At 36.1% G+C, this 13271-nt stretch overlaps 2 protein-coding genes across 2 annotated transcripts in view; both read right to left on the minus strand.

The window, feature by feature from the left end:
* DCDC5 (doublecortin domain containing 5) overlaps window positions 1-9958 on the minus strand; it is a 405912-nt gene extending 395954 nt beyond the window's left edge. The window contains exon 1 of the mRNA XM_010831800.1: window positions 9879-9958. Within this exon, the coding sequence (XP_010830102.1) occupies window positions 9879-9887 (9 nt within the window). The 5' untranslated portion in view covers window positions 9888-9958. The remainder of the gene's footprint in view (window positions 1-9878) is intronic.
* Window positions 9832-13271, minus strand: part of DCDC1 (doublecortin domain containing 1) — a 65216-nt gene continuing 61776 nt past the window's right edge. Inside the window, 2 exon segments of the mRNA XM_010831799.1 lie at window positions 9832-9940; window positions 9942-10084. Of these exon segments, the coding sequence (XP_010830101.1) occupies window positions 9884-9940; window positions 9942-10084 (200 nt within the window). The 3' untranslated portion in view covers window positions 9832-9883.

Genomic DNA, 13271 nt, shown 5'->3' on the forward strand with positions numbered 1-13271 from the left:
ACTGGAGTGGGTTGCCATTTCCTTCTCCAATGCATGAAAGTGAAAAGTGAAAGGGAAGTCGCTCAGTCGTGTCTGACTCTTAGCGACCCCATGGACTACAGCCTACCAGGCTCCTCCATCCATGGGATTTTCCAGGCAAGAGTATTGGAGTAGGGTGCCATTGCCTTCTCCTAACCAATAGAAAAAAAAATTGACTCAATCTCCTCAAATGAGAAACATTGTTTCTGTCAACTCAGTGAGTATTATTAGCATGGCAAACAGATTGCAACAGTAATCACTATATAAACATAAGAAGCAACCTATTTAAGAACCCAAAGAAGAATTTAAGAAGAAATTTAGCAAGCTGTGAAAATGAACAGATAACTATGAAATTAATTCACTAATTTACTAAAAATATTTCACCTCTGGAAATTAATTCTACTTGCTCAGTAGAAGAGAACTACAATTTATCATAAATATTTTGAGAAAAGGAATCAGTTATTATACTTTGTTTGCTAACTGAAAAACTGTCAAATACATTACAAGTTTTCAATGAATTAACACATAATAAAATGTACTTGATAAGACTTTCTATTTAACACAAACATTTTGCAATAACTTATAATAAATATTATAACCATTTTTTTAATCTGAAGATGCCAGGAAATTGACTGAATTTGCACCTGTTATTTACTTTTTGTTCTTACTAAGTATTAATAGCTAAAAGTGGTTGCATCATTTGGCATTCTCATCAGTCATCTGTGAGATTTCCAGTTATTTCAGATTTTCATCAACTCAGTATTGTCAGTCTTTTAATTTTACCGATTCTAACCAGCTGGAGAGAAAAGACAGAGAAACCAGAGATCAAATTGCCAATATCCGTTGAATCATCAAAAAACTAAGAGACTTCCAGAAAAACATCTACTTTTGCTTTACTGACTACGCCAAAGCCTTTGACTGTGTGGATCACAACAAACTGTGGAAAATTCTTCAAGAGATGGGAATACCAGACCACCTGACCTGCCTCTTGAAAAATCTGTATGCAGGTCAAGAAGCAACAGTTATAACTGGACATGGAACAACAGACAGGTTCCAAATCAGGAAACTATGTCAAGGCTGTATATTGTCACCCTGCTTATTTAGCTTATATGCAGAGTACATCATGAGAAATGCTGGACTGGAAGAAGCACAAGCTGGAATCAAGATTGCTGGGAGAAATATCAATAACCTCAGATATGCAAATGACACCACCTTTATGGAAGAAAGCAAAGAAGGACTAAAAAGCCTCTTGATGAAGGTGAAAGAGAAGAATGAAAAAGCTGGCTTAAAGCTCAACATTCAGAAAACGAAGATCATGGCATCCAGTCCCATCACTTCATGGAAAATAGATGGGGAAACAGTGGAAACAGTGACAGATTTTATTTTGGGGGACTCCAAAATCACTGCAGATGGTGACTGAAGCCATGAAACTGAAAGATGACTGCTCCTTGGAAGAAAAGTTATGACCAACTTAGACAGCATATTAAAAAGCAGAGACATCACTTTGCTAACAAAAGTCCATCTAGTCAAAGCTATGGTTTTTCCAATAGTCGTGTATAGATGTGAGAGTTGAACCATAAAGAAAGGTGAACACTGAAGAATTGATGGTTTTGAACTGTGGTGTTGGAGAAGACTCTCGAGAGTCCCTTGAACTGCAAGGAGATCCAACCTGTCCATCCTAAAGGAAATCAGTCTTCAATATTCATTGGAAGGACTGATGTGAAGAACTGACTCATTTAAAAAGACCCTGATGCTGGCAAAGATTGAAGGCGGAGGAGAAGGGTATGACAGAGGATGACATGGTTGGATGGCATCACCAACTCAATGGATATGAGTCTGAGTAAGTTCCAGGAGTTGGTGATGGACAGTGAAGCCTGGCATGCTGTAGTCCATGGAGTCGCAAAGAGTTGGACACTACTGAGCAACTGAACTGACTGATTCTAACCTGTGTGCAGTGGTAACTCATTGTGGATTTAATTAGCATTTCTTTGATGGTTACTAACATTGAGCATCTTTTCATGTGCTATAGTTTATTTCTAGGTATCTTAGTAGTGTTCAAATCTTTTGATCGTTTCTATTGAGCTGTTTGCCTTCTTACTATTAGCAGAGATTTATACACACACACACACATATACACGCTGAGTGCACATTGTTTGTCAGATATGTGTTTTCTGAATATTTTTTCTCCAGTCTGTGGCTAGATTTTTCATTTCTGTTGTTGTTTTTAGAAGGGCAGAAGGTTTAAAATTTTGGGTAAAGTAGATTTAATAAGTTTTGTTTCATTTTGTTTTAGTTCAGACTTTTTAGCCTAGCTAAAAAAATCTTTGCCTACCTCAAGGCTGTAAAAAAAAAAAGTCTCTTCTGGGAATTTTTTCAGTTTTACTCTTTGATGAAGTATGGATTGGAGTAATTTCTTATCATACAAATATCTAATTTTCAGCAATATTTGTCAAAAAAAGACTGTCTTTTCTCACTGATTTATCAAGATTAATTTGCTATTGTATGTGTGGGTCAATTTCTGAAATTTCCATTTTCTTTCATTGCACTTTATATGTATCCCAATGCCAACAGTATTCTGTCTTGATTATTTTAGCTTTATAATAAATGTTGGAATAAATGTTGAAATGAGGTAGTGCAAGACATCTTAATTTGACCTTCCAATTCTTCTGCATTTCCTAAGCTTTTATTGATCTTTTTGGATCCACAATTAACTTTTCTGGTCTCTTCATGAACCCCCTACAAGTTCAATAAACTTCCTTCCCTCCAACTGATCAAAATAAGAATGTCGCCCTAGCCTGCACATACTGCCACAGCTGTTTCCTTTTTACATCTCCGTTAGCTCTTTCCCTGGTATATGCTTGTGCCAGGTCTTGTGGAGTTACTCTGTCCATGAGTAACTTAGTGTTTAGCCAAGATACAAGCGGGGCCCTAGGCAAATCTGGGAACTTTTCTCTAAATATGTCCTTCATCTGTGGCATTTCACGATACTACAGCCATTTCAGCCTCCCCGAACTTTGATGTCTTGTGGAGACCACTGTGCTTTTCTTGGATTCTCTCTCCCTAGACCGAGTCCAAAAATTGCCTCTAAGTATAAAGATAAGGTAAATTGTATACACTTCAGTTTTCCTGTTCTCTCCAGCATGGTAGTCTGGTGCTTCCAGTTGTCTAATGTCTAAACATAGCTGTCTTGTATTTTTTGTGCAGTTTTCAGTTATTTAAAATGGGATGGCTAGTCTAGTACTAGATTATCTGTTATGACTGTAAACAGATGTCTCAAATTTTGTTAATGGTTATGTTAACTCATTTTCCTAGGCAGCACTAGTGGTAAAGAACCCAATTGCCAATGCAGGAGACATAAGAGACACGGGCTTGATCCCTGGGTCAGAAAGATCCCCTGGAGGAGAGCATGGCAACCTACTCCAGTATTTTTGCCTGAAGAATCCCACGCACAGAGGAGCTTGGCAGGCTATGGTCCACTGGGTCACAAAGAGTCGGACATGACTGAAGCAAATTAGCACACGTAGCGCACAGCTCATTTTTAGGTGAGAACCCATAGGAATTGAAATGTGACCAAAGTATATTTGTGGCAGTTTCACATAACAAAAAAAAATAACGTTCTTCAAGTCCGAAAATGGATTCTAGTCCTAGCCTATTCCAGTTAATCCACTTTGGTTATGGCAGTTAACTTACCTAAGTCACCATTTTCTAAGTTAGCAATTTTTCTAATAGTCCAATAGTTAGATTATTAGATAAAATTGCATTATTTCATAAAATTCTGTAATTATAATGTCCAGAAATTAAGCTTCAACAAGGATACCTTAATGGTAACATATATATGAAAAACTAATTTAATTAATGCTTCAATTTAACCATTATTGTTATATGTTCTTAGCAATTTAAATGTATCAAGATAAAAAAATGTAAGTATAAAAGTCAGTACAATTTTAATAAAAAACAAAAATAAATTTATCTTTTCAGATTTAATATCATGTTTATGTTTTAACTGTTTAGGGGAGTTAAAGCATAAAGACTGTTCTTAATGACCATCTGTAATATAAATAAATCTTTAGACTGAAAGTTATCATTTGTTTTTATTTTAGCCAAGGAAATCCATCTCCCTCCTTATGATTTCATGCAAAAAAAAATTCTGGCTGCCAAATAATCACTTATTATGTTCTGAGATATTTTAATTATATAACCCTAAAATTCACACTACATAAATAGAAGACAACTGGCAATCCATGGCCTCTTGAGAATAAACTGTATTATCAATTTCTATATTTTTAAAAATTATGCTTATATTTTTTAATCTGATATTAAACCCTGGTATGGATAATAGACTAATTTTTAAAGCAATAATAGTATCAATGGGCTTTTGCTCATATATAATAAAAAACTTTGTAAAGAACTTCCAACATAAATAATTATGCATGACCTCTCCTGTCGGAATCCATGTTGAACATCCTTAATCAAATTTTGTTACTCCAGGTGCTAGCTTTTGAATCTCTTAAAATGTTCTCTAAATTCTTTAATTCACACTGTGTGGAAAATCTCTGTTATAGCTACTGATTTGTATGTGAACATTCCACAGTCATGCTGTGGAATTTTGTATGTTGTATTTTTCTTTTAACTAAATTGGGCTTTTCCTATTTTTCTTTTAATTGAAGTATACTTGGTTTACAATATTGTATCAGTTTCAGGTATATATAAAAATGATTCAGTTATATATATCTTTTCAGATTATTTTCCATTAGAGGTTATTATAAGATATTATAATATGTGCTATATAGTAAATCCTTGCTGTTTATCTGTTTTATGAATATTTGTTTGTATCTGCTAATCCCCTACTCCTAATTTATCCCTCCCCACCTCCCTTTCCACTTTGGTAATCATAGTTTCTTTTCTACGTCTGTGAACCTGTTTCTGTTTGTATACAGATTTATTTGTATTATTTTTTAGATTCCACATATGAGTGATACCATATGTAATAAAATTTATCTTCCTCTGATTTCACTTATTATGATATTATCTAGGTTCATCTGCTGCTGCTAAGTCACTTTAGTCGTGTCCGACTCTCTGTGACCCCATAGACGGCAGCCCACCAGGCTCCCCTGTCCCTGGGATTCTCCAGGCAAGAACACTGGAGTGGGTTGCCATTTCCTTCTCCAGTGCATGAAAGTGAAAAGTGAAAGTGAAGGCGCTCAGTCATGTCTGACTCTTCATGACCCCATGGACTGCAGCCTACCAGGCTCCTCCGTCCATGGGATTTTCCAGGCAAGAGTACTGGAGTGGGGTGCCATTGCCTTCTCCTATGTCACTGCAAATGGCAATATTTCATTCTTATCATGGCAGAGTAATATTCCCTTGTGTAAATATATCACATCTTCTTAAGCCCAGTCTGGTGATGGGCACTTGAGTTGTTTTTTCATATCTTGACTATTGTAAGTAGTGCTGTTAGGTATGCTGAGGTGCGTGTATCTTTTCAAATTAAGAATTTTTGTCTTTTCTGGATATATGTCCAGGAATGGAATTGTTAGATAATATGGTAGCTCTATTTTTAGTTTGTAAACAAACATCCATACTGTTTTCCATAATGTTTGCATCAATTTATACTTGAAATGGACCTCTCCTTTTAAAAAATATTTTATTTATTTAATTATTTGGCTGTACCAAATCTTAGTTGCAGCATGCAAGATCATTCGAGGTGGTACTTAAACTCTTAGTTGTAGCACGTGGGATCTAGTTCCTGACCAGGGATCGAACCCACACCCTCTGCATTGAGAGTGAGCATTGGTAGCCACTGGATCAACAGGGAAGTCCCAAGCATCTTTCTTAAACTTCTTAATGTTTTTTTTGTTGCTGTTTATTGAGCTATTTTTCAAACTAACAAATGGTAAATATCATAGAAGCCTAACTTTTCCTCTGACTTAAAGGCATTTGATAAAGTCTATTATTTATTTATATCCTGACTGTCGTATGTGAGTAATTCCCTCAATACTTCCGTGATCTTTCAGTAGTAACAGGGAAAAATCACTGCAATGAAATATGTTTACATACAAGTATTAAGGGAAAATTTACTTTTTTCTAAGTCAGACTTACTATACATATACTACTCCCATCTTGCTAACTTGTTGACATTTTCCTTTTCATGATTTCTGAACTCCTTGTACTAATTCTCATGGCAACCAGTGACTTAATTTCCCATAAACTGTTTCCTGTCACACAGCTTATCTTTCTCTTGTACCACATGAGAAATGGAAATACAGAACAAACAGAAGACTGTGAAAATTTCCATCAATTTGTAAGTTTGAGGTTTTATAACACCAGAGAACAAGAGTTCTTAAATTTTAGTGGGACTAGGCAACATCTGGAGACATTTGTTGAAATTCAGATTCCCAAGCTCAAGAGATTCTTGATAGGCTTGGAGTGGGGCCCAGAAGTCTGAGTTTTTAACATACAGACCAGATGATTCTGATTCAGAAAGTCACTAGCATTATGTGCACAATAGAGTAAAGGAAGATAGAGGGGGACTAGGAGAGAGGCACCCAAGAAAGGAGAGAGAAAAAGATAATCTCCAGGTTGACGGTGAAGGGACTAGGGTGGTTATAGGATATAATCAGGTCAAACTGGAGAGTGAGAGAACATGGCTTTTTTTACATTCTTTCATTGATTTCATTATCTTTTTCATCCTTTCCACCACTGTAATCTCATGCCATGGAACACAGAAAACTAGAAAAAAACAAATAAATAAAATATAATTATTAACTGCTGAGAAAAAGATAAAGATGTCTCATAAAGGAGATGCTATCCAGGTGGCTCAGTAGTAAAGAATCCACTTGCTAATGCAGGAGAGGCAGGAGACATGGATTCAATCCCTGGGTCAGGAAGATCCCCTGGAGGGGGAAACGGCAACCCACTCCGGTATTCTTGCTGGGACAATCCCATGGACAGAGGAGCCTGGTGGGCTATAGTCCATAGGGTTTTAAAGAGTTAGACATGACTGAGCACACGTCCTGGATAATACAATAATTTGCACAGCTTAATACCACTTCTATGACAAAGATTCCAGGAGGTAACTGAGGGAAAATAAAACTTATCTACCACAATGCTAACCTCAAAAAGCTATATATCTAAAGCAGTTTTCATTTTCCATTTACTTTGCACTCGTGCCCACAAATTTTTCCTAATATCTTTTCCAACACGTGGATAATGTTTAGCCAGTGCCCATAGTAGTGGGTGCTGTGTGATTACTAAAATCATACGAAGTAATTCTAAAACCACCTGATTCCAATTTCAAGGGGATGGACCATCATTCTGATATTCTAGATTATAGAGAAGAATGATACCACTTTTGCCCTCATTGAAACTTCTTAATTAGCTAATCTTTTAACCTTCATTTTGATTATGTATCTATTACTGAAATACAGTTATTTCTCCTTGACTCCATTCTGAGTATCAGAGAGGACTTTTAAGCTCCAACTATCTTATTTTATCACCCATCTTATATAACTCCCTCATTTCATTGCAGTAACCTTCACCATATTAGAGTCCTTTACTTTTTAATTCAGTTTTATATTACTTAGCAATAATCTAAAAATAGCCATTAGCCCCTGATATTCCTAATATTTTATCATAAAAGAGAAAATAATTTACGTATTTCCTATGACTATACCACCTTTTTAGTCCTACTGCTGATTTGGTATTAATTGATAAATGGGCATTGCCCTATGATTATCAACAAAGCTTTCAAAATTTAAATTTTAGTCAAAAAATAATTAGCTAGCCTTATTTTCCCTCCAAAAAGTTCTATCAACACCAACACCAGTATTTAACTGCCTTCTCTCTTTTACCGCATTCTTAAAAGTAATATTGAGACAAATGTTTACAAATACATTTATTACTGAATCATGTTCTGACTTTTATAAAAATTGTGAAAGTTCTCTAAATTTTACAAACTGAAGAAAAAAATAAGTGAAAGAATTCTTTGAACACCCAGTTTTAAATAAATTGACCTCTCACGTCAAAAAGCAAAACAGCAGTGACATTTTTGTTTTATACTCAACCTTTCATCTAAGAACATGTAATCTGTAAGAGTGACTATTACCCCAATTTTACCACTGAGGCATAGAATTACAGAGATTGAACTGAACTGAACTCAAGAGGTTATCTAATCTAGCTTCCATCTCCAGGAACAACTACATTTGAACAATCCAAGAGATGTCCGCATTCTCTATTTTTCAAAATCTCCAGGGAAGATGTTACAACTTGCCTTAGCAATTTGCTCTGGTGTGTAATATCCCTTATTTCACTTATAATCCAAATCTGCAGATAAGAAGGAAATAAAATCCAGTTTCCCAGCTCCTTAGTAAATATTCTTACCCAGATGTAGTTATAAAACAACTACAAAAATAAGTAGATGAAGAAATAGATACTTCAATAATAAAAATTTCCAATATCTAGTCAACTATTCACCTGTTTTAAGCAATATTCATTTTGAAAATATTCTGGTATAACAAAATGATTTATAGCTATCTTCATTTCACAATAAATGTTTCCCATTAATAAGAAAAATAAATTCTAATAGATGTGTATTTATGAGTCCTAAAGAGAAGAATGGGCTTCCCTGGCAGCTCAGCTGGTAAAGAATCCGCCTCCAGTGCAGAAGACCCCGGTTCAACTCCTGGGCCAGGAAGATCCCCTGGAGAAGGGATAGGCCACTTACTCTAGTATTCTTGGACTTCCCTGGTGGCTCAGACGGTAAAGAATCCCCCTCCAGTGCGGGAGACACAGGTTTGATTTCTGGAGAATCCTGCAGACAGAGAAGTCTGGCAGGGGCTACAGTCCGTTGGGGTCACAAAGAGTCAGAGACCAAAGAGCGACTCAGCACAAGCACAAAGAGAATAGCAAGATAAGAATTTAATGGGAACTTTCTGGGTGCCAGGCATTGTACTCCACACATAATACCACACTGAACGCTAACATCAATTTTATCAGATAGGCGTATTACTATCACTAGTTTTCAGATAAAGAAATTGAGACTCAAAGTAAGTTATAAAAGGTCTTATAGATAGTGAATGACAAAGCTAGGATTAAAACCTAACTAGTTTGGTTATGTTTCACTGTCTCTCTAATCCATATTTAATAAATTTTCATTGTTTTTATTATTATTTTCAAGCTACTTTAAGATTCACTGAAAAATCCTTATCTGAATGAAAAGACTCCCCCCCCCACCCCCACCAAAATTCCCATTAGTTTCTCTGTATTTTTAAATATCAAAGACCTGGGAAGTACAAGCACCTTCTTAAAAAAATGCATTTATATGACAATACTTTAAAATTTGTTTCTTAAAGTTTGCTGAATTGTTACATGATTTTTCTTAGTCCTATCCAGATTTACTTTTTAAAATGCATATGGATACTTTTAAACTGAATCCTTGCTATTTCAGATGTCATTGATTACTTTGAAGAGCAAAGGGGCTTCTAGGTTTTAACTACTCTTCTAAATGAAAAGGAGCAGGTTTGAGCTTTGAAGCTAGTTAAATTGACTTCACCCTAAATACCCTGTAAAGTATTATAACCAACTGGAATGTCTCCTCAAGTGTAAACATAACTTTTACCTAAGGAAATGGCCAAGTATGTTGGCCAAATTATTTCCTGAGATGCTGTTGCTTTATTTAAGTAAATTATGTTGTAAGTGCAATAAACATACTTCTAGCCAGCTGAATTCTTGCATTCTATATAATGACTCCTTAATATTCCAGTTTATTTGCTGACAGTGATATACGGAAGGAAAAAACACATTTCAAGAGCCATAAAAACTCTGAAATTTAATTTTTACTTCAATATTTAATACAAGATTACCTTTTTCATTGTTTCCTTTCCCACTGTAATCTCATGCCCATCCTGCCCCGTGCCATTCTTAAAGAGCAGAATTCGGGCTGAGGTCTTCTCGATAAGTTTCTGCATTCTAATAGAAAGAACAGGCTTGGTTTTCCGTCTTTTGACATCAGTAGGAAGCATCAGCCCATTCATTGTCCAAGTTACTTTCTTCATTAACAACAGATGGTCTAGAAGAGATTTTTTTTTAAGTCAAGTCAATATTTGGCTTCGAAATTAAAAATGGACACATCATGCTTCCCCTCCCCCCATTACCTATATTGTATACACCCGCCAGTCTCCATTTAGATGCTGGTTTCCTAAAATGCTACCACCAGCTTCCCACTAACCGTGACATAAGCTGTAGCAAGCTGTCTGCTCTGATAGCCTGCATAAATCATCATTTCTGAAGGGAACAGATGCTCAGGGTATGAAAGAGTAATACCACAATTTAGTCCTAATTAAAATTCACCTTAGCATGCCTCTATCACTGATCACGTGCACTGAGCTGAAAGCGTCCATTGAAAGGGTCTAAGATCCTTTGCTTACTATTAAACAACATGGCTCCTGAATTTTTGTGTTCTTTAAGGGTGGGAAAACACTTTTTTCCTCTTCAATATGATTATTAACCATGTTGCTTTAAAGAAGATGACCTCCAAATAGTAGCCTTATACATAATTCTTCTCTTGTGACTAGAATGAAGGTGCCTTCTAGGACATCTTTGGTAAGAGATTGTAACTATTTCACTAAAAATGAAACCCAGTTTTTCATTAACAATTTACTTTGACCCATACATTTTCAAAGATGTGTGCATGAATATAAGTTTCAAAACTCCCACTAATATTAATGGGAGTGCAACTAAATTACTATGTATGACTTTGAAAATGTAAGGGTAAGAATAGAAGTGCAGTATATTGCAATACTAAGTTGCTGTCAGCATTCCTCTCTTTTCAAGAGGTTTCATTTCACAAATAAATAATTTGCACCTGAGCTGTTTATTTGTGCATTCAATTTATTTTAGATTATATTTTCTGTTCACATAAATTACAAAAATATGATGATTCCTCCTTCATCTGCTTATCTGTCCTAATAAGAGAAACAAAATTTTATTTGCATATAACTGAAAGTAGCTGCATTTATTTATTTGCCCAAATTTCCAAATAACTCTTTGCTATTAGCATTTACCTTGAAAGAAGCATGACCTTTTGAACTTAGAAATGGGACTTTATATACAATCTGATAGTACTGATATGAAACATGAGCCAGTGGTTGTAAACAATTTTCAGGTCCCAGAATGGCTATATTAAATGTTCAAACACCTTTCTCTCTCCCTCTCTCTCCCCACCAACATATACAGACTCACACATACATACATGTACACACACATACAGTGAGCAGAAATAAAAGCAAAACTTAGAGAATAAATTAAAACTAGGAGATTATAAATATGATTAAGATTTAAAGAAGAGAAAAAACTTCACAGAAATTAATGACATATTTTATCACTTTGTAATCTTAAATCTGCGCCATGAACTGAGAAGAAAATGGCAACCCACTCCAGTATTCTTGCCTGGAGAATCCCAAGGACAGAGGACTGTAGCCTGGTGGGCTATAGTCCATGGATGGCAAAGACTTGGACATGACTTAGCAACTAAATAATCTTAAATAGATAGGAATTAGAATTAGAAAAATAAATAGAAGTTAATGAGACCATATATGCCTGAAAGAATTGAAAACAGGTGGTCAAATAACTGTATGTATGCACATGTATGTTCATAGCAGCACCATTCACAATAGTTACAGATATAAACCAAATCCCTACTGATGGATAAATGGAAAAATAAATTGTGGTATATATATATGTGTGTGTGTGTATATATATATTTTTTATACGAAGGAATGTGATTCAGCAATAAAAATAATAAAGTACTGATACATACTACAATGTAGATGATCCACAAAATATTAGGCTAAGTCAAAGAGCATAATCAACATCACTAATTACAAAGAAACGCAAATCAAAATGAGGCATCACCCTGCAACAGTCAGAATGGCCATCATTAAAAAGTCTACAGATAATAAATGCTGGAGAGGGTGTGCAAAAAAGGGAAGCCTCCTATACTATTGGTGAGAATGTAAATTGATACAGTAACTAGGGAGAACAGTATGGAGGTTCCTTAGAAAACTTAAAATAGAACTACTCTATGACACAGCCATCCCACTCCTCATCATATACGCAGAGAAAACCATAATTCAGAGACACATGCACCCCAGTGTTTACTGCACACTATATACAATAGCCAGGGCATGGAAACAACCTAAATGTCCATCAAGGGAGGAAGGGATGAAGAAGTACTATGTATATACAAGGGAACACTTTTGTTGCTGTTGTTTAGTTGCTAAGTCGTATCCAACTCTGCGCCCATGAACTGCAGCATGTGAGGCTTTCCTTTTCTTCACTATCTCCCATGGTTTGCTCAAACTCTATCCATTGCTGCTGCTGCTGCTGCTGCTAAGTCACTTCAGTCGTGTCTGACTCTGTGAGACCCCATAGATGGCAGCCCACCAGGCTCCCCTGTCCCTGGGATTCTCCAGGCAAGAACACTGGAGTGGGTTGCCATTTCTTTCTCCAATGCATGAAAGTGAAAAGTGAGAGTGAAGTCGCTCAGTCGTGTACAACTCTTAGTGACCCCACGGAGGCTCCTCCATCCATGGGATTTTCCAGGCAAGAGTACTGGAGTGGGGTGCCATTGGCTTCTATCCATTGAGTTGGTGATAACTATCTAACCATCTCATTCTCTGCCACCCTCTTCTCCTGTCCTCGGGGTATTTTCTACTGAGTCGCCTCTTTGCTTCAGGTGGCCAAAGTATTGGAGTTTCGGCTTCAGCATCGATCCTTCCAATGAATACTAAGGGTTGATTTCCTTGTAAGACTGACCAGTTTGATCTCCTTGCAGTCCAAGGGACTCTCAAAAGTATTCTCCAGCACCACAATTCAAAAGCATCAATTCTTCAGCACTTAGCCTTCTTTATGGTCCAACTCTCACATCTGTAAATGACTACTGGAAAAACCATAGTTTTGACAATATGGACCTTTGTTGGCAAAGTCAAGTCTCTGCTTAGTAATATGCTAACTAGGTTTGTCATAGCTTTCCTTCCAAGGAGCAAACATCTTTTAATTTCATGGCTGCAATCACCATCTGCACTGATTTTGGAGCCCAAGAAAATAAAATCTGTAACTGCTTAAACTTTTTCAACTTCTATTTGCCATGAAGTGATGGGACCAGATGCCATGATCTTCGTTTTTTTGAATGTTGAGCTTTAAGTCAGCTTTTTCACTTTGCTCTTTCACTTTCATCAGAAGACTGTTTAGTTTCT

The sequence above is a fragment of the Bison bison genome, unplaced genomic scaffold (genome assembly GCF_000754665.1).
Source record: "Bison bison bison isolate TAMUID 2011002044 unplaced genomic scaffold, Bison_UMD1.0 scf7180017864531, whole genome shotgun sequence".
NCBI classification, from domain to species: domain Eukaryota; kingdom Metazoa; phylum Chordata; class Mammalia; order Artiodactyla; family Bovidae; genus Bison; species Bison bison.